The 21,915-nt window shown below is 45.4% G+C and overlaps 1 protein-coding gene and 1 long non-coding RNA gene across 3 annotated transcripts in view; both read left to right on the top strand.

Moving 5' to 3' along the window:
• LOC308578746 overlaps positions 1-21,915 on the top strand; it is an 84,172-nt gene that overhangs the window by 2,148 nt on the left and 60,109 nt on the right. The gene's annotated exons all lie outside the window — the stretch shown is intronic.
• Positions 1-21,915, top strand: part of SURF4 (surfeit 4) — a 23,236-nt gene continuing 1,321 nt past the window's right edge. Inside the window, exons 1-5 of one of the 2 annotated variants that reach the window (XM_081179267.1) lie at positions 1-353; positions 17,847-18,033; positions 19,584-19,660; positions 20,623-20,666; positions 21,190-21,376. In XM_081179267.1, coding sequence (XP_081035393.1) covers positions 306-353; positions 17,847-18,033; positions 19,584-19,660; positions 20,623-20,666; positions 21,190-21,376 — 543 coding nt within the window. In that variant the 5' untranslated portion in view covers positions 1-305. Of the gene's footprint in view, positions 354-14,795; positions 15,119-17,846; positions 18,034-19,583; positions 19,661-20,622; positions 20,667-21,189; positions 21,377-21,915 lie in introns of those variants that run through there. The other variant, XM_081179268.1, reaches the window with a different exon arrangement.

Here is a 21,915-nt window from a genome sequence, read left to right on the forward strand (position 1 = left end):
AGTCTGTGGTGCTTCTCCTCCCCAAGCCAAAGAGAGATTCCTCGGAGGCTCCGCCGCCCCGTGCGGTTCCTTTAAGAGTTGGCCTACGTGGCAGTGCTTCTCGCAGCGAGTGCAGCCACTTCCTGTGCAGCCTCGTTGCAATAAGAGCAGCAGCAGCAAGCTGCTAGCAGCCACCACAGGAGGGGTTGTCGGGGGTGTGTTTGAGTGAGCGGCTAGTCCGGTCTCCCAGGCGCTGAGCAGCACCCAACACATCCTGGAGCGAAACCCACTGCTCCCTTCGCCACTCCCGCAGCACTCACTTAGCCATGGGGCAGAACGATCTGATGAGCACCGCAGAGGATTTTGCAGACCAGGTGGGTGTGGATTCATTCCTCTTTCCTCGCTCCACTTTCTCTTGAAGCAGAGGAGGCCTTAATGCACACATGGGGTTTTGCAGATATTTCTGCAGCGTCCAGTTCCTTTCCTTCACGCGTCTTCTTTGTATTATATAGGAGAGAAGATTTGCGGAGTGGGGGTGTTGGTATTTTGTGCCTGCTGTGTGTGTGTGTGCGCTGGGGGGGGGGGAATTGGTCGTTGAGGATGCAGTCTCGTTCCCAACATAATAGGATCCACCTCAGAGGGAATCGGGAGATCAGCCTTCCCCTCTCCCGAGTGCTTTGCACCCGCACAAATTTGAGGGGCGCGGCCCCATCTTTCAGTGATCTAATCTAAAATGACGGGGGAAGATTGCTTAATAGAGTGTTCGCTTGATTGGTGTGGGCTAAGTCTTACTTCCCCATCACAGACAGAATGAGAAACCAAAGCAATGTCTATAGGGCCAGGGTTTTATCACTCGCCTCCTCAACCTCCTAAACGTTTGCGTCTTGCGATAATTGGGGCTCAGGTCACCTGTGAATAGCCAGCCCTATCGAGTAGCTAATCAAGCAGATGGCTAGTGTGAAATTCACCATTCCCCTTAAAGAGAACTCTGGATTATTATGGGACAGAAGACCACTTTCAGACATCATAGATTTTCCTCCCCACTGGCAATAATTTGCCTCTGAGATTAGAGGGATTCGCTTTAACGTTATGGGGTTGCACGTTAGAGAAATGAAGGCGTGTCTTGTGCGTTTCTTTGCTATATCTATCCTATCCTTGAGGGAGGTAAGAGATTTGGCAATTTTCAGAAAATGGTGAAGTAGATGTTGGAATAGGGTGTTTATTTAACGTGGTCTATAAATGGGGGGGGGGGGAGGGAAAGAAAATGTGAAAATAATGGAAGTTTCTCTACCCATGAGCTTCTGGAATCTGGGAGTGCTATGGTGTCTAACCACCACCAGTATAATCTCTCTTTCCCTCTGTAGAATGTGTGAGTCATTTAATGTACCCTACCTTTGGAGTGGGGGCACAAAGAACTAGTAATGTAAAGTCAGAAAAGGGTTTTTTCTCAAGAGACCATGATCCTATCAAAATGCTGGACAAAGCATGAGGAAATTGATCGGTGTATTGGTAATATGCTGATCATTTGTCTGTGTTTTATATTTACCTTTACCTATTATATTTGAGTAGTATTTAAGTTTACAAAAACCCCAAGTCTTTTCTTACATATTTTTTTTTTACTGATTTCTGTACTGGAGGCATCAGTACCTCTGTTTGGCACTCCAGATTAAACAGAGTGCTAACACAAACCAATCTTATCCTGGGGTTGCTTATTAGCCAGAAGAGCCAAATCTTCACCTTTCTCTGGATCAAAAGCGGAGAGGCTAAAAACTTTCCTCCCTATTCCCTGTGTTCATGAATGAATGGAATTCAAGCTTCATTTCCTTTCCTCAGCTCATGTGACATCTGGTTCCTTACTGCCCTTGTGTATATTTCTTTTTAGCTTATGAGAAGGTAGAAAACTGCCCCAAACTATTCCTCTGGTTTCCTTTTTAAGAAGAAAATGACCAGGAGGTGTTGAAAGTTGTTTTAATTCTTTTGGCGTTAGGGGAAGAACTGTTACCAAAGGCAGCTGGTGACATATTCTGTTGCTCAGGTGTGTGGAAGGTAAAAGACACGTCTCTGCTTCCTACCTTTTGGACAAAGGAAAAGACAATCTGGTATTACCTCATAAGCCAGTGTCAACTGTTCCTGTCCTGGTACAGGTTTATCTAGCCACAGTCTGGCACTGTGATGGAAAACATGTGTGAGACAGGCAACAGCTTAAGCTGTTTGATGTGTCTGGTGCCTCTTAAGTGAACCAGCAAGTGATGTTGGGGTGGGTGTGTTGCCTTTACAAAAAAGGTACATGCATCCTGTGGGACTCCAGGGTATTCCCCCCTCTTATTTTTTTATAATAATATTTATTAGTTTTCCAACAAATTGAACACAACACTACAAAAAACCAAAAAGAAAAAAACATACAACAATACAATACAAAACAACAACTGCAAAACACTAACATACAACTAACAAAACAAAACAAAAACCATTTAAAACACAGTCCAATTTCAATATCTTATCTTTCTTTCACTAATTTCCACGACCTCCTCACACCTCCCTTTTTGTATTCCACTTCTATTAATTGTTTCAGCAATTCCTTTCCTTCTTCCTCTGTTTTCTATCCTATAATTGTCTTAACACATTCTAACCTTATTTTTCCCTTTAATGCTCTATTAATCTATTTATACTTAATTCCTTATAACATTTCTACTAAAGCCATATAACTTCATTCCAACATTTTTCTAACATTCATTAATTTTACAGTATTTCTGTAAATAGTCTTTAAACTTTTTCCAGTCTTCTTCCACCGACTCTTCTCCCTGGTCTCGGATTCTGCCAGTCATTTCCGCCAATTCCATGTAGTCCATCAACTTCATCTGCCATTCTTCCCTGGTGGGTAAATCTTGTGTCTTCCAATATTTCGCGATGAGTATTCTTGCTGCTGTTGTAGCATACATAAAAAAAGTTCTATCCTTCTTTAACACCAATTGGCCAACCATGCCCAGGAGAAAGGCCTCTGGTTTCTTAAGGAAGGTATATTTAAATACCTTTTTCATTTCATTATAAATCATCTCCCAGAATGCCTTAATCCTTGGGCACGTCCACCAAAGGTGAAAGAATGTACCTTCAGTCTCATTACATTTCCAACATTTATTATCAGGCAAATGGTAGATTTTTTCAAGCTCAACTGGTGTCATGTACCACCTATAAATCATTTTCATTAAATTTTCTCTTAGGGCATTACATGCCATAAATTTCATACCTGTGGTCCATAACTGTTCCCAGTCAGCCATCATTATGTTATGTCCTACATCTTGTGCCCATTTAATCATAGCTGATTTCACCGTTTCATCCTGAGTGTTCCATTTCAACAGCAAGTTATACATTCTTGACAAATTCTTGGTTTTTGGATCTAACAATTCTGTTTCCAATTCTCATTTTTCCACCTGGAAACCAACTTTTTTGTCCAAATTGTATGCCTCCATTATTTGATAATAATGGAGCCAATCTTGCACTTTATTTTTCAATTTTTCAAAGCTCTGCAATTTTATTCTGTCTCCATCTTGCACCAGAATTTCCCAATATTCCGGCCGTTTGGCCTCCATATTGAATTTTTTCTGTGCCTTCGCTTCCATTGGTGACAACCATCTTGGGGTTTTCTTTTCTAGCAAATCCTTATATCTTATCCAAACGTTAAACAATGCTTTTCTAACAATATGATTTTTAAATGCTTTATGTACTTTTACCTTATCGTACCACAAATATGCATGCCAACCAAATACATAGGTATTCCCCCCTCTTAAATACAAAGCACCATAGAAATGAAACAAATAATAACAATTATTCTTTTCATTTCTATACTGCTTTATATTTAAGAAAATAAACAAATTTCAAAGCAGTTTACATCCTACATTATTATCTGCTTTCTTTGGTTTGGAGAAAGGATAATATCCCTTGGTAAAAATATCCCTTGGCAACAAATACATTTAACTGCATGACCTTAATTTACCCTGGGTAAAAAAAAGAAAAAGCCATCTGAGACGGCAGGCATGGTAACAGTGACTTCTGTCACTTCTGCAGTAAGAGTTTTTATAATTTTATGATTGAGGGCCCTGGAGCTTAGCAGCTTGACTGAACATCTACACTACCCCAGCAGACAAAGTATGGGATGCTGTTGTGGTGCAGCAGTTAGACTGCCATACTAGGACCCAGGAAACAAGGGGTCCGATCCTCACTCAGCTACAAAGTGCACTGGGTGACCTTGGGCCAGTCACTCAAGCTAACCTACCTCACAGGGTTGTTGTGAGGATAAAATGGAGAGGGGGAGAACGGTGTACACAACCGTGAGCTCCTCAGAAAAAAAGTGGGACAAATAACTAGACGTAGCATAGTGGCTGAGATGGCGCATAGGAACGCAGGAAGCTGCTTTATACTGAGTCAGACCCTCATCTAGCTCAGAATAGTCTATACCAGCGGTTCTCAACCTGTGGGTCCCAGATGTTGGTCAACTACAACTCCCATCATCCCTGAGCTCTGGCCTTGCTAGCTAGGGGTGATGGGAGTTGTAGTTCAGTAACATCTGGGGACCCACAGGTTGAGAAAGGCCGGTCTATACTGACTGGCAGCAGCTTTCTAGGGTTTCAGGCAGGGAATCTCCCAACCCTACCTGGAGATACCTGGGATTGTGTCTGTGACCTTCTGGGTGCAAAGCAGATGTCAGAATAATAGAATCATGGAGTTGGGAGGGACCCCAAGGGTCATCTAGTCCAACCCCGTGCACTGCAGGAATGTTCTGCCACTGAGCTATGAACCTTGATTCAGGAAGGCCCTGGCTCACCTTGAAGTTACGAAGTGTCATAATAGAAAGTACTGTATTTTTCGCCCTATAGGACACACTTTTCCCCCTCCAAAAATGAAGGGGAAATGTGTGTGCGTCCTATGGGGCGAATGCAGGCTTTCGCTGAAGCCTGGAGAGCGAGAGGGGTCGGTGCGTACCGACCCCTCTCGCTCTCCAGGCTTCAGGAAGCTATCCGCAAGCCTTGGGAGCCCGCAGGAGTTCCCGCCGGGCTCCCAAGGCTTGCGGACAGCAGCCTGCAGCCCGAAACCCGGGGAGCGCAGCGGAGCGCGCCCCAGGCAGCTCTCTGCAAGCCTTGGGAGCCCGGCACGACTTCCCGCTGGGCTCCCAAGGCTTGTGGATAGCAGCCTGCATCCTGAAGCTGGGGGCGCGCTGAGCAGCGCGCCCTGGGCTTCGGGCAGATATTCGCAAGCCAGGGGAGACCAGTGCAACTTCCTGCCGGGCTCCCTAGGCTTGCGGATAGCAGCCTGTTCTGGGGGCTGGGGTTGGGGGAAGCTCGGGCTTCCCCCGCCCCAGCCCCGTGCCTGGGGAAAAATAATTCCCCCCCCCTTATTTCCCCCCGTCCAAAACCTATGGGCCGGTGTGCCCTATGGGGCGAAAAATACGGTACTTCACGCAGCACATAGTTGAACTATGGAACTTGTTCTCATAGGAGGCAGTGAGGGCCACCAACTTGGATGGTTTTAAAAGAGGATTGGACATAATTCATGGAGGAGAATGCTATCAATGGCTACTGGCCAGGATGGCTGCACTCTGCCTCTGTGGTTTGAGGTGGTAATGCTTCTAAATACAAGTCACTGTAAACCTCTGGAAGGAAGAGTGCTCTTGTGCTCAGAGCCTCCTTTCCGATTTCCATCAGGCCATAGTTAGCCGCTGTGAGAACACAGTGCTGGGCTAGATAGGCCATTGACCTGATTCAGCAAGCTTTCCTTATGATCTTATGCAGGGGTCAGCAAATTTTTTCAGCAGGGGGCTGGTCCACTGTCACTCAGACCTTGAGGGGGGCTGGACTATATTTTGAAAAAAAATATGAATGAATTCCTATGCTCCACAAATAACTCAGAGGTGCATTTTAAATAAAAGGACACATTCTACGCATGTAAAAACACGCTGATTCCCGGACCATTCGTGGGCCAGATTTAGAAGGTGATTGGGCCGGATCCGGCCCCCGGGCCTTAGTTTGCCTACCCATGATCTTATGTCTTTAGGCAAGCATATAAAAATGCTGAGTTAGCAGTAATAATCACCCCGTTTTTCTCAGCCCCCCCAATTCCCACACAGCTTCATTCTCCTTTAGCTAGCCCAGACAACTGCAGTGTCTTTCAGATGCTGCTAGACTACAACTCCCATCATCTCTGACTTCTGACTGAACTGGCTGGGGCTCATGGGATTTGGAATCCAATAACATCTGGACTCTAGAGGGCACCACAATGGCTACATCCCTTTTTAAACCTTCTACAGCCCAGTTTTGTTCTATCCCTAAGCTTTGATTCATGATAAATTCCCTGCACATGAGTTGCATCCTCCTAGCTTTGCTCAACAATTTTGCACCCGTCCTCACCCCTGACAGCTCCCCATCTGCTCACATTTATTCTTTATCTCAACTCCTTGCCTCTTCACCTTGATTATGCTCCAGGTGCCAATAATCTTTTTGTATACTGCTACTCTGCTGAGTGCTGTGCATGTTAGTAATGATACATATTTTAAAAAACAGTAAGCATTCTTGCCTAGAAATCATTGTTCTATCTAGCTCAGAATTTCCTTCACTGGCTGGCAGCAGCACTCCAGGGTTTCAGGCAGGAGACATTCCTAGCCCTGTCTGGGGATGCAGGGAAGTGAACCATTCTGCTTGCATTGTGCTTGCAAAGCAGATGCTCTACCTTCTAGCCATGCCCCTTGCCAATAAAAACCCCAACTTAATATTGCCCTAGGAGCAGAGGTGCCTTGGTGAAACAATATTTTTTAAAGCATTATCTAGGACCATAGGAAGCTGCCTTTATGGCAGGGCTGATATTTGGTCCATCTAGCTTAGTATTATCTACACTGACTAGCAAAGGATTTTCAGGGTTTCAGACAGAGCTCTCCCTGTTGAATGGTCTCTTTAAATTTGAAGGTTCATTATTGTTCCACAAGATGTGTATTTCTTTAAAGGCCAGAGCAAATTACATGACCTTGTTTTACAGCTGTGAAGCAGTATAGCAGGTGCTGTTAAGTTGTGGTAATTAAGTTGTTGGGGAAAGAGCAGCATGTAGCTCTCTCAGTACCCTGGTGGATGGGTCATTCTTATTGATATATTGTAATTTAGTGTAAAAGGAGTTTTTGTTATTGTTATTAAAACCTAGCAAAAGTTATTTTGCGTTTCTTGTATGTGTGGTCTCCCCAGCATGCTTTCTGCAGTGCAGCTAATCTGCAAATAGCCAACACTCTGTCTTACCTGGGGATGCCTGGGATTGAACCTTGGACCTTCTGCATGGAAAGCAGATGCTCTACCCTGAGTTGTGTCTCTTCCATGCTACTGGCAGGCCCATCAGCTGGATAGAAAAAGTCAAGATTTTTGTTATCCATAAAATGCAGGGCGACAACAGATGTTTTGGATCTGCATCTTCTGCCCAGTTTTACAAGACTGCATTCTCAGATGCTTCTCTCCATTAAAAAGAGGAAAATATACATTTATATGTATATTTGCATGTTTATTTCTATGAGTTTGTTTACACTAGTTGCGAAATGAGGTTTCTTAATCACACATTCTGAAAGCCCAGTTGTCCAGGAGAAGATCTTTCTTGCCCTTCCCAAAATGACTTCCACTAAAAATAACTTTTTCGCACTGATTTTTTGTTTTTTAAATACCCACATCTTCTTAGCCACGTACTCTGTTGGTCTAATGTTCAAATGGTGAGTTGGCAGAGCTCTGAAATAAGGATGTGTCTGTCTTAGTTCAAATACGAATGAGGCTTCTAACTTGGTTTTCAACAGTCTGCTCTTCCCATCTTGTGGGGACAAATTGAGGTATGGCAGGGCTGCTTTTGGGTGAGAAGACGGACCAGGTATGTGGAAACCTTAGCTCTCCAGATGTTGCTGGACTACCACTCCCATGAGCCCCAACTAGCATGGCCAGGAATGATGGGAGTTGTAGTTCAGCCATATCGGGAGGACCAAAAGTTCCCCACACCTAGGACTGACACAGGGAACAGAGTTCGCATTTCTGCCACTGGAATTCTCATTGCCACATGGGCCCATAACCACAAGGGGTTCAGCCCCCCCATGGGTCTCTTTAGGAATCTTCCAGACTCCGTTCCTAAATTGTTGGCTTTCATTTCAAAAGAAAAAGATGCTTTTAATGTTCTTCATTTTGAGGGGTTTTTTTAAGCACGGAGGCAGTATTTTTTGAATTGTTTAGTAAAATGCAAATCTGTTCCTGCCTTCAGTTGATCTAGCCAATGAGTGCAAAAGTGACAAAATTATCTGGTGTTTGTGAGGGCGTATTTGGATCCTCTTGAAATTGCAAGGTGGATATTCATTTTTTAAATATACGCAAACCATAACCTCTAGGAGCAACTGATGCACTTCTGCCATAGTTGCAAAAGGCAGCCTCAAGTGTTTTGCAAGTACAGTACTTTGCAATTTAATTGCAAAGCAGCTGTTGAGGTTTTTGCAGCTAAATTGATTTCTCTGCCAACTTCTCCAGATAATTTCCTCTTTATGTCCCTTACCCCAGCAGATGGGCCAATTACCACCTATGCAACTACAAAGCAAAACCATTCAACTTTGGGGGAGTGCAGTTATGTACCGCAGGTTATATGTCTGTATGTGGGGAGAGATATTTGCACAGTTGGCGTTTGTGTAACAAGCAACTCCTGAAAACATCTAATCTGGAAATTTAATTGAAGATTCTTTAGATAAGGAAGGGGAGGAATGGAAAATTCAACTCTACAAGCTATCATTTTTTGGAATGGCTGGCATTTCTGCTCTAATTAGTGTGATGCCAGCATGGTTGTGATAAGCTAAAACACCCTGAAGGGGAAACATGTTGCTAAGATTTCACCGGTAGGATTGTGATATGGGATTCTCTAATTTATGCTGGCCGTGGTTGCTAGCCTTTTGTGGTTGCCGCCAAAACTTGAGAGACCACGTTATCCCATATATACACAGTAGGTCCCTGCAGTCTACAGGAGAGCTTAGTCAAGTTTCAAAAACCTCAGAAACCTACTTCATAGTAATTTGCAGGTGCCCGCTACAGGTGCCCGCTATCTGCACTTTTCTGGAAACATTGGAAACTTCTTGTTGTTGTGATAGGCTTTCCCAGCTTAATGGATAGGTTCTGTAATGTGTGTCTAAAGGTAAAGGCACCCCTGACCGTTAGGTCCAGTCACAGATGACTCTGGGGTTGCAGCGCTCATCTTGCTCTATAGGTTGAGGGAGCCGGCGTTTGTCCGCAGAAAGCTTCCGGGTCATGTGGTCAGCATGACTAAGTCGCTTCTGGCAAACCAGAACAGCACACGGAAACGCTGTTTACCTTCCCGCCGGAGCGGTACCTATTTATCTACTTCCACTTGGAAGTGCTTTTGAACTGCTAGGTTGGCAGGAGCAGGGACCGAGCAACAGGAGCTCACCCCGTTGCGGGGATTTGAACCACTGACCTTCTGTTCGCAAGCCCTAGGCTCTGTGGTTTGACCACAGTGCCACTGGGTGTGTACTTCATATTATTTTTAAATTCATCTGTTGTCATTTTATGTGGTGCTTTAAACTGTTTTTCGCTGTGTTTATTGCACTGTGTACATTGCCTTGAGGCAATGTAGATAGCTAGATGATCGCTAGATAGATACATAGCTGTAGCTCAGTAATACAGCACTTGCTTTTCATGTAGAATGTTCCAAGATCAACCCCTGGCATTTCCATATAGGGCTAGGAGAGACCCCTGCCTGAAACCCTGGAGAGCTGCTGCCAGTCAGTGTAGACAGTACTGCACTAGAGAGATGAACAGTCTCACTCTTTATAAGATGGTGACCTTTGCTACTAGCAATTGCCCTTTCTCTTCCCCAACAAGCCTCCTCTTCAGAGCTCAGCCCTGAAGAGAACTAGGCCCAGTAGAAGATCTGAATTGAATGCAGCCAGGTGCTCTGTAATTGTTGTTTATTTTACCCTCTTTTCCATTACATGGCTTGGCAGGCCATTCATGTAACCTAATTAGCAGCCAAGCTGTCTGCATAAAAGTCCTTCCCACTAATGGTTTGGCTTGAGAGAGAATAAGCTGCTGGTTTCCTCTCCAACATCTTTATATTCTTACCCTAGGTACTCTGTTCACAAGCTCAGTAGATCCATTAGTATAGAAACTACAGGAGAAAAACATGCTGCTTTTTATTATGTACAGTGTAGGATAATCTACCCACTCTCAGGGTTTTCCAAAACAAAACCATTCGGCTTCACACACCTGTAGGAAGCTCTATAACTCTTTTATTTGGGTTATTTCTTTAGATCAGATAATCTCTATATCATTTTCTGACATTTAACCAGTTGCAACTATGTGAGCATGAGGCAGGGGGAGGAGCTACAGCAGGGGTCAGCAAACTTTTTCAGCAGGGGGTCAGTCCACTGTCCCTCAGACCTTGTAGGGGGCCGGACTATATATTTTTTTGGGGGGGAATGAACGAATTCCTATGCCCCACAAATAACCCAGAGATGTATTTTAAATAAAAGCACACATTCTACTCATGCAAAAACACCAGGCAGGCTCACAAATAACCCAGAGGTGCATTTTAAATAAAAGGACACATTCTACTCATGTAAAAACACGCTGATTCCTGGACCGTCCGCGGGCTGGATTGAGAAGATTGGGCCAAATCCGGCCCCCGGGCCTTAGTTTGCCTACCCATGAGCTACAGGTTTTAAGCAACTGGGAAACAAGAAAGCCAAAAGCAACTACTATGCAAATCAAGGAACGCGCGGTCCTCCATATGCTGTTGGAATACAGCTCTTATCAGCCCTAGCCAGGATAATGGGAGCTGTAGTCCAACAATGTCCAGAGGGCCACAGATTTCTCAATCCCTGATGTAAATGATCATCATTAACAAGTGTGACCTGAAATCAGTAATTGCATGTCTCACTGTGTCTTCCTCCAGAGGGCTAGAACCATGTTGTAAATATTGAATTTAAGATGTTTAGGGTTCTAGGACATTTTGCCAAATCTATGTTCCAGTTTCAAATTTTGTTTATCTGCATCTAGTCACTGGGCCATCACAAGTGCGAGGATTCAAAAAACCCCACAAAAAACCACAAGGAAAAATATGTATCCACATAGTAACATGAGTTGACAAATAATTTCTTCACGAAAGGTGCCAGATTTCTTGTAAAATTCTTATCGGGGAGGAATTGTGAAACTATGAACAAGGCTATTCAACTTGAGTAAATATGTGCCATGCTTTTCTCCTTGTTTCTTCTTCCAGATTTCCTCGGTTAGTTCCACCCAAAAGTACAATTCTCTGTGTTAGTCATGTATGGTCTGTGAGCATGCCTGAGTTTTTACTTATTGGTTTTGCATCTTGCTCGCTCTCTCTTTGTGTATAAGTGGTCTCAGCACTTGCATTTTAACCTAGAGAGCTGCATAAATTCCTGCCTTGTTGCATGGTGGACATCAGGAGTTGGGGACGTCTGGTGATCACAGAATCGTAGAGATGGAAGGGACTCCCAAGGGTCATCTAATCCAACCCCCTTCAATGTAGGAAACTCAGCTAAAGCATCCATGACAGATGGCCATCCAAACTCTGCTTAAAATTCTGCCTAAAAGCATCCAATGAAGGAGAGTCCACAACTGCCTGAGGGATTCTGTTCCACTGTTGAACTGCTTTTACTGTCAAATCTCCTTTCTTGTAACATGTTCAAATCTCTTTTCTTGTAACATGAAGCCATTGGTTCAAGTCCTACCCTCCAGAGCAGAAGAAAACAAGCTTGCTTCATCTTCGATGTCTCGGTCTCCTTTTCCCCAGGCTAAACATACCTAGCTCCTTCAACTGTTCCTCATAAGGCTTGGTTTCTAGATCCTTAATCATTTTGGTTGTTCTCCTCTGCACACATTCCTTCTTGTCAATATCCTTCTTAAATTGTGGTGCCTAGAATTGGACACAGTATTCCAGGTACAATAAAGGTAAAGGTAAAAGGTACCCCTGACCGTTAGGTCCAGTCGCAGGTGACTCTGGGGTTGCGGTGCTCATCTTGCTCTATGGGCCGAGGGAGCCGGCGTTTGTTCGCAGACAGCTTCTGGGTCATGTGGCCAGCATGACTAAGCCGTTTCTGACGAACCAGAGCAGTGCACGGAAATGCCGTTTGCCTTCCCGCCGGAGCGGTACCTATTTATCTACTTGCACTTGACGTGCTTTCGAACTGCTAGGTTGGCAGGAGCTGGGACTGAACAATGGGAGCTCACACCGTCGCGGGGATTCAAACCACCAACCTTCTGATCGGCAAGCCCTATGCTCTGTGGTTTAGACCACAGCGCCACCCGCATCCCATATTCCAGGTATAATAGAGTGGTACTATTACTTCTCTTGATCTGGACACAATACTTCTGTTGATGCAGCCTAGAATAGTATTAGCTTTTTTTTGCTGCTGCATCACACTATTGACTCATGTTAAGCTTGTGGTCTATTAAGACCCCTAGATCTTTTTCACATGTACTGCTGGTAAGCCAGGAGTCTTATATTTGTGCTGCTGGTTATTCATGCCCAAGTGTAGAATCTTGCAATTGTCCCTATTGAAATTCATTTTCTTAGCTTGGGCCCAGTTTTCCAATCTGTTAAGGTCATTTTGAATCCCAATTCTGTCCTCTTTGGCATTAGCTATCCCTCCCAATTTGGTGTCATCTGCAAACATGATAAGCATCCCCTCAATTCCTTCATCTAAGTAATTTATAACAACGTTGAACAGAACCCTGTGGCATCCCAATTGTAACTTTTTTCCTGGATGACAAGGAACCATTAATGCACAGCTTTCCAAATTGTGTGTCATGACACATTAGTGTGTCGGCTGCAGTGTTTAGGTGTGTCACATGACACACAATGCTGCTTCTGGGGCTGGAAAGGAGTTAGTTCCCCTGATCCACCAAGTTTTTTAACTCCATCAGAAAAAGAAATGAGATTGGTCTGGCATGACTTGTTTTTGAGAAACCTGTGCTGGGTCTTAGTATTCACAACATCCTTTTCTAAGTGCTCACAGACCAACTATTGAGTGATCTGTTCTAGGACCTTTCCTGGTATCAATGTCAAGCTCACCAGTCGGTAGTTACCTGGATCTTATTTTCTTCCCTTTTTGGAAGACGGGGACAACATTTTTCCACCTCCAGTCTGCTGGGACCTCACATGCTTTCCAAGAGATTATAGGCAGATGTTCTGAGATTATACCGCAAGTTCCTTTAGTACCCTTGGGTGCAGCTCATCAGGCCCTGGAGGTTTGAAATCAACTAAAGTAGCTAGGTATTCCCTTACCATCTCTTCCTATCCTGGTCTGCAGCTCCCTCCTTACATCATTAATCTGTTATCATTGCTTTCCTTTTGTGCAAAGACAGAGGCAAAGTAGATGTTGAGCAGTTCCACCTTCTCTCTGTCACCCAATAGCATTTTTCTGTCTTCTCCACATAGAGGACCTACCACTTGCTTGTTGTTCCTCTCGCTTCAAACGCAGCTGAAGAAACATGTCCATCTTAAATCTCAGTTCATCTGTAAGCTCCTTATGCAGCCGCTCTGGTTTGTTTAGATGCCTCCCACTTTTCTTGTTGGAACTGTCTGCATTTGGTCCTTCAGTACTTTGCCCTTAAGAAACTCCCATCCATCTTGGGCTCCCTTCTCGTCAGATATTTCTGACCATGGGATCTCACCCAGTAGCACTTTAAGCTTTTTGAAATTGGCAAGTCCAGAGTGCCTGTCCGAACTATGCTCACCTTTCCCTTGCCTCTGTATCATGAACCCTAGGAGGAGAGGACATGATCACTTCCTCCAAAGTTTCCAAGTACTTCCACTTTGTCAGTCAGTTCCTCCTTGTTGGTGAGGACCAGGCCTGCAAACAGTCAAGCCTCCAAACAGCTCGGACAAACTACCAGCTTTAATCCAAAAGAAAGAAGCTGATTCTCTTCAGTCTCCTCCACCAATCCTTGCAAACACCCCTGTTTATGAGTCCTGTTCACGAGCTCCCAGTTGTGAGATCCCAGAAGTTACTTGCCTGGCATTATTCACACTGTAGTTTTCATCTGCCCCAGCTTGCTGGTTGGTTGTCCCGTAACCATGCTCAACAAACAGCACGAAGACTTATTTTTATCTGCTTACTTCCTGTGAAGGGTGCATTTACCCAGTCATCAGAAACGAGTGTGGCAAGCCTTTCCTGGTATAAATAAATGTAGGAGTGTGTATGCATGTACGTGTGTATCACTGCCTGAATCCAGAAAGCTAGCCTGTTGGGGGAAATGCTAGGCTGAAACCTTTTTCCTGACTTGCTTTTTTTCTATGTGCCAGGAAGGGTGGGGTTTTTTTTGGGGGGGGGGGAGCTGGAAAACCTCTTTTTTGTAACCATTTCTTAAATTGCTTTGTCCAATATAAAGAGAAACAAGTAAATGTACAAAACCATAACAAGATAAAACAAATCCAAAAAAGATAACGAAACAACGTACAGTGGTACCTCGGCTTAAGTACTTAATTCGTTCCGGAGGTCTGTTCTTAACCTGAAACTGTTCTTAACCTGAGGTACCACTTTAGCTAATGGGGCCTCCTGCTGCTGCCACCGCGCGATTTCTGTTCTCATCCTGAAGCAAAGTTCTTAACCTGAGGTACTATTTCTGGGTTAGTGGAATCTGTAACCTGAAGCGTCTGTAACCCGAGGTACCACTGTAATAGGGTTTCTGGCACCCTGCTTACATTAATAAAATGTAAGCTAAAGAATACTATAGAACAGGAATGAGGAGAATTCTGTGGCCTGCCAGATATTGCAGGAATTCCAGTACCCATTAGTTCTGACCACTGACCCTACTGGCTGGGGCTTAGGTGAGGGAGGAGCCCAGCAATGTCTGGAGAGCCACAGTTTCTATACCCCTGCTATATAAAGTTGTCTGAATTGAGAGATCCTTCAAACTTGAGGTAAGAAGCTAAGCTGCCTCCCTGAACAGTCACAGACAAACCATTTTGCAGCACCATCTGAACATGGAGTGGCAAAAGTCTCCAAACTCTTGGTCTCAAGGTGCCTCAGGGCAAAAGGACTCACACCAGGAAATTTTGGCTATTCACAGAAATTTTGTGGTGGTAGGGAAGCAAAGGCAAGGATTCACAGGTAAGTGGGCATAGGATTGCAATCTATATTATACATTCTGGGGAGAGAGCGGGCAGAGAATCCACTCTTTCTCTCCTAGTGCTAGAGCTCAAAGTCATCTAATTGAACTGATTGGTTTGGCAGTAGATCCGGGATGAGCAAAAGGAAGTACTTTACACTGTGTGTACATTTAAATTATGGAGTACACTGGAGAGGGCCACTAGCTTAAAATAGCTTTAAAAAAGAAATCATGGAGAATTTGGTCTGTTAAAAGGCTCTGGCTAAATAGACTTATCTCTGAGCCTTTTGTCTCATAAATGGTCAGTACTGGAGTAAACGAGGCATCTTTGGAGCACCTAGGCCTGGCAATTGAGAACCAGTGTGTTACAGTGGTGCCTCGCAAGACGAAATTAATCTGTTCCGCGAGTCTCTTCGTCTTGTAGTTTTTTTCCGTCTTGCGAAGCACGGCTATTAGCGGCTTAGCGGCTATTAGCGGCTTAGCGGCTATTAAAGGCTTAGCGGCTTTAAGAAAAAGGAAAGAAACTTGCAAGAACTCGCAAGACGTTTCGTCTTGCGAAGCAAGCCCATAGGGAAATTCGTCTTGCGGAACGACTCAAAAAACGGAAAACTCTTTCGTCTTGCGAGGCATTCGTCTTGCGAGGCATTCGTCTTGCGAGGTACTGCTGTATAATGGTTAAGAGCGCTGGATGAGTACCTGGGAGACGGGTTCAGATCCCCACTTGGCCATGAAGCTCACTGTGTGAGCTGTGGGCCATTCACTACCTCTCAGCCTCAGCTATCTTGCAGAGCTGTTATGAGGATTAAATGAGGAAATGATAGATAGATAGATAGATTAGATTATGAGAAACAAGGTGGTGGATTAGCAAATCCTTTAGTGTGACCTATTGCTATAGCTCTGGGATTAGACTGCCTACTGCGGCCTTCACTAACCTGGTGCCATCCTGGTTGGTTTGTGTGTGTGTGTGTTGGACTACAACTCCCATCAGCCGCAGGCAGCATTGCTGATAGTTGGGCATGATAGCTGATAGTTGGGCATGATAGAAGTTGTAGTCCCAAAAAATCTGGGGAGCACCCAAGTTTTCAAAGGCTGGTTCATTGCAAGTCCCCCCCTCCCCTCCAGTTTTGATTAGCTGTGGTCTCTGTACAGTCACACAATTGGGGACATTTTCAAGCTAGATGCATTTGGCATGTGTCCCATTTCCACCCTTTATGTCAGTGTTTCCCAACCTTTTTTGGGCAAAGGCACTTGTTTGATGAAAAAAATCTCGAGGCACACCACCATTACAGCCCCGTGACGTCAGCGCGCAGCGTCACGCCGGGAGGGACGCACGAAAGTGTAAGTTTCAATTTTTTCCCCTCCCCTCCTGTGTAAAGGGGAATGCACTCTGCTAAGTAAAGGCACTTGCCACAGCAGCGTCAACGTCACAGCACCCACCGGCACCCAAGAGAGAAGGGGTCTCAGCAGCCCTTTTGCCAGGAAGAGGAGCAAGAACGAGAGGAGGAGGAGGAAGAGGAAGAGAGTCCCCCCCCAAAAAACATTCTCCTTTTGATCTTCCTTATTTGCAATTCCTCATTGCAAAACAGCGGTTGATATACAGCTGATTTTTTTGTTATTACAGTCCCCACCCCCTCACCTAGAAAAACACCACCTGTCAATTTTATTATTATCATTATCATTATCATTATTATTATTATTATTATTATTATTATTATTATTATTCCCCGCCACTCTGGGAGGCTGAAGCCCTTTAAGGCTTCCTTCTGTCCACTCTCTGTGAATTACCTGCCCGGAGCGGGTTTCTGGGGGGGGGGTGCTGCTGCTGGTGTCCTCCCCGTCGAGTCTCGCCTTGCCCGGCGCGTGGCGGCCGCCCTTTCCCACACTCTGCCGGCTGCGCTGCCAAGCCCCGCGGCTTGGCCTGTCAGCGTTACCGGGCTCGGCAGGCGGTAATTCCCGAAGAAAGCCGGCGGCGCTTGAAGAGCTGGCAAGCCCCCATTTGCATGTCTGTTTTCCGCAGCCCTTGGAGAGGATTAAGTTCCCTCCTTCCTGCCGGGGAACCGCCAAGCTTTGGGGGTGGGGGGGGGGAGGAGGCAGCAAAGCGAGGCAGGAAGGAGAGCGCGGCTTGGCTCCTCGCCGCCGCCGCCCTGCCTCTCGCCGCCGGACTCGCCCGCCTCCCTCCAGGCAACATCTCGCGGCACACCAGGCAACATCTCGTGGCACACTAGTGTGCCGCGGAACAGTGGTTGGGAAACACTGCTTTATGTAACGTGCATCAAGGGGCATGGCTCCTGCATCCCACTCAGTTTGCAGTTGCCTCAGAGGGAACTTGCTCTGGCTAGAATCTCCTGGTGGGTCAATCTTACCACCCAAGATACAAATTTGGTTTGTTTACATTTAAGTGATGAGAAGGTATTCCCCAAGCCAAACACTTTGGAAGTGCCCATAAGGACATTAGGAAAAGCTCTGCTGGATAAGGTCAAAGGCCCATGTAGTCGAACATGTTGTTCTTACAGTGGCCAACCAGAGGCCCATTAAGGGAAGCCTGAAAGCAGAACCTGAATCTTCCCACACACGATTCTCAGCAACAGGTATTGAGGCTTGCTACCTCTTTGACACCAGAGGGAGAACACAGCTGTGCTTTGAGGGGAAAGCCATCCCTATCCAGGTAGGAAGCCAGACGGTCCCTGCTTCCTGCCCATTCTTCTCACCTGTGTTTCTTTCCCCTGGCAGTTCTTGCGAGTGACAAAACAGTACCTCCCGCATGTGGCCCGCCTCTGCTTGATCAGCACGTTCCTTGAAGATGGCATCCGCATGTGGTTCCAGTGGAGCGAGCAGAGGGACTACATTGATGCCACATGGAACTGTGGGTACTTCCTGGCCTCCATCTTTGTCTTCATTAACCTTTTTGGACAGCTAAGTAAGTGGCCCAATATTGAGATCCGTGTACGCTTGTTGTTAAATGGAGATTCTGGTTCCTGGACCAAGGGGACCCATAAATTCTCTGCTTGGACTACAGCTGCCCAGTCTATAATAGTGGCATGTCCTCTACAAGATCACAGCCCTTAAGAGCATTCACAGTCCCCTTCCCCACCTCACCCCTTTATACCAGATGACAGGTTTTGAAGCCGCCCTCACTCTTCTTAAAACCAGGGGTGGGGAAGCAGATACATCCGGCAGGCCGAATCCTTATCACCCCTCCCCAAATTTGACAATTATGCCTAGTGGTGAGGTGCTTTGAAGCCCCATGAATCAGCTGATCTGCAGGGCTTCAAAGCACCATTTGGGGCTCTTGGTAAGGGACTGGCTGCAAAGAGCTCTGCACTGTACTTTGAAGCCCCACAGATCAACTGATCAGCAACACTTAAGGAGATCCTTCTGGCCAACCCACCTCGTTTTTTTTACCCTCCTGCTGACAACACACATGGTATCAAGTGATTGGAAGGTGGGCCAAGTTAAGCCCTTGGACTAGAGGTCCCCCACCCTCTTTAGAGATAGGAGCCCCAGTCATCATACAGTCAGATTGTGGGCAACCTTTCCAGGTTCCTACAGGTAGTGACCATTTTGCAGGGGGAGGCAGGTTTCCGTTCCTGGCACCTGCATGCATCACCAGAGCATTCATAAGCACGTTTCACCCCGTTACACCCCCACACCTGTTCTGGCCTCTTCCGGGTCCAAAAGGACTTGTACACCAGCAATCGTGCATCAGTTATGCATGCCTAAAATGGTTGCCACCTCTACAAGTCAACCATCCTTACATTCTCCTGCAGAGTCATTTTCATTCTTCTTCACCCATTCTCCCCTCTCACCCCCCCCCCGTGGCTTATAAAGCAGAAACAGCCACTCACAGGCCTCTCATTTTCCAATCCTGCAGCCGTACACCATGGCTTGATGCCCAACAGCTCACGTAGGTGAGCTTTGGAGTATTTCCTCAGTTGTAAATTGCAGTGACAATTGCTTAATATACTCTTGGCTTAATATACTGAGGAAGAGCAGTGGGGAATCTCCACTCCATGGACCTGATTTCAGCCAACCCATGCCCAACAGCCCTGCAACTGACTGTATATGACAGCTGATCATCAGTGCATGCCAAGCCCTGGACCTTTGCCTATGCACTTTGTTTTTGTCTCTCTTTTGGCTCCCATGTCTGTCAGCACTCGGTCCCCTGAGTTTGCTTTTAGTGGGAAAGGAAAACGGGTCAGCTGATGTCATGGCCATGTCACATGGTTGACAGGCAGGTGATCTGGTGGCTGCTGGATTAGTGCTTAAAAACAAGGCTGCCTTTAAAGAGATTGATATTGCTAAAGTTTGAGGAATGAAGGCTATGGTTCAAGAGACAAGCCAGCAGAAAGCTTTGCAGGCGAGTCAAGGATTTAAAAGATAGGAGGGCCAACAGAACCTTAGCAAGGGGAACATGATTCACTAATGCTGTTGACTTGGCTATTTCTTCTCTTCCGCCTCCTTTCCTAGGTGGCTGCATCCTAGTCCTGAGTAGGAACTTTGTTCAGTATGCCTGCTTTGGATTATTTGGCATTATAGCACTCCAGGTAAGGAAATCAATCCCAACTAACTCTTAATTGCACAACACTGAAAAATCGTGCCTATTCACACTTGCCCCTCCTGGCTCTGAAGCTGGAGGTTCCATTGCCCCTCAAGCGCCCCTCCAGTAGCAAACTAAGGTGTCTGAGTGCTGACGGGCTCGAAGTCAAAACAAGAGGCGTGGTCACATTAGCCCTGAGTTATGTAGAAGTGGGAAAAAACACCTCTTGTTTTCTCAAAGAAAACCACAATGGGGGGCAAACAGAAATTTAAAAACAGCCCCGTGTCCAGCAGTTTAATGTTCAGTACTTCAGATGGAATCTGCACACTCACCTTGAGCCCTGAGTTATGATGGCTATGCTCTGCCTCACAGCCAGAAGCAACACTGCAGTTGCTGTGGGAAGAATGCTCTTGTGCTTGGGTCCTGCTGCTGTGGCATCTGGGGACCACTGTGAGAACAAGATGCTGAACTAAATGAGCTGTTCACATGATCCAACAGACTCATGTTCTTATCTTATGAGATAGCTGCTGCAAAGTTCTTGGGAGCAGGGTAGCAAAATAAATTTAAAATGGGTACCCTCCTTTCTAATTCATGCGCATGTTTTCAAAATATATTAGCAGTAAGGCATTTGTTTTTCTTTAGCAAAAAAGCGCTGCTCCATTTTCACTCTCATATCCCTTGCTTGTCCAAAGAACCCATCTTATTTACACAGTGACATTAATGTGCATAGATCTTTGCAGAGAAAGCATAAGTGAACATAACAGATCCTTGGTCCCAAGGAGTTTGTGTGCTAAATAGGGGACAGAAAAAGAGTGTGGGAGAGGGAAGGTAGAAGAAGCGATGAGAGTGAGCATCAGCAGATAGATGCCAAGCTTCTTTTTGGAGTATTTAGCTGCTTCAAGCTTGAGATCAAAAGGAAAGGGTGGTTTTAAGCAAAGGGTTCAATCGTGTCTGGTTGTTTCCTCCTAGACAATTGCGTACAGCATTTTATGGGATCTGAAGTTTTTGATGAGGTATGTCTCATTCTCTTTTATCTCGTTTTACTAGTTCTTGCTTATTTAATCTTAGTTTCATTTATCGTTCACTTCTAACCAGCCAGCACTGAGGAAAATGATTATAGTGTCCCTTGCGCATTTTGCTTGTCAAGGTTGCTTTTGAGTGTTTCTTAACGTTTTATGATCATCGCTATCATCTGTTACCTACCTTTCACTCTTAAGGCCTCAGTTTGGTGACAACAATCAAATCGCAAGGTTAAAAACTGTTTACAACTTACAATCACAGAAATAAGGTGGATCCCAAAAGATATATACATCTCAGGTGTCAAAATGTAAGCCACTTTCACTCTTGGGACTTGTCACTCAGAAACTCCAGAGGCAACCAGCATATAACCTTTAAGCATCTTAAGACTTGTAACAGCATATTTGATTGTGTCACTTTAATTTTTGTTGGGGCACAAGCCCTTTGTGAATCTTGTCACACCTGGTGTAGGTATTCAGGTGTGTGTGTTTTGGACTAACCATATTTCACCATCTACAGGAACCTTGCTCTGGGGGGTGGTCTGCTGCTGCTGTTGGCTGAATCACGGTCAGAGGGGAAGAGCATGTTCGCCGGAGTCCCCACCATGCGGGAAAGTTCCCCTAAGCAGTACATGCAGCTGGGTGGACGAGTGCTGCTGGTCCTCATGTTTATGACGCTGCTGCATTTTGATGCTAGCTTCTTTTCGGTAAATGGCCAAAACATTGCAAATAATTTGTTTTTAATTAGTGGGAGAGGTATTTTTGTATGGAATTTGCCTCCTCCTCCTCCACCTCCTCCTATTCCCAGCACTGGTAGGTGCCTATTGATCCTGGTAGGGTGGAAAGCAGGGAGGCCAATGTCAGGGGGAGCCAGAGCAAGTGATGGGCAGACAGAGTCAACCGATGATAGTTTTCTCCTCACCCTCCTTCCTGATGAGATGCTATTGTTATTTATTGTATGCATTAGCCATATTTTTTTGTACTCAGCTGCCTCAAAGCAAGTCATACAGTAAAAATAAAATAGCAAAGACATTAATATCAGGTTTTAAAACAGCAATAGATAACTAAAAGAATGTATTTACAAGGAATGTGTCCTTCCATATCTGAAGGAGCGTCTCCACCCTCATCGTTCTACCCGGACACTGAGGTCCAGCACCGAGGGCCTTCTGCCGGTTCCCTCATTGCGAGAAGTGAGGTTACAGGGAACCAGACAGAGGGCCTTCTCGGTGATGGCACCTGCCCTGTG

This window comes from Podarcis bocagei (assembly GCF_964188305.1).
Source record: "Podarcis bocagei genome assembly, chromosome: Z".
NCBI classification, from domain to species: domain Eukaryota; kingdom Metazoa; phylum Chordata; class Lepidosauria; order Squamata; family Lacertidae; genus Podarcis; species Podarcis bocagei.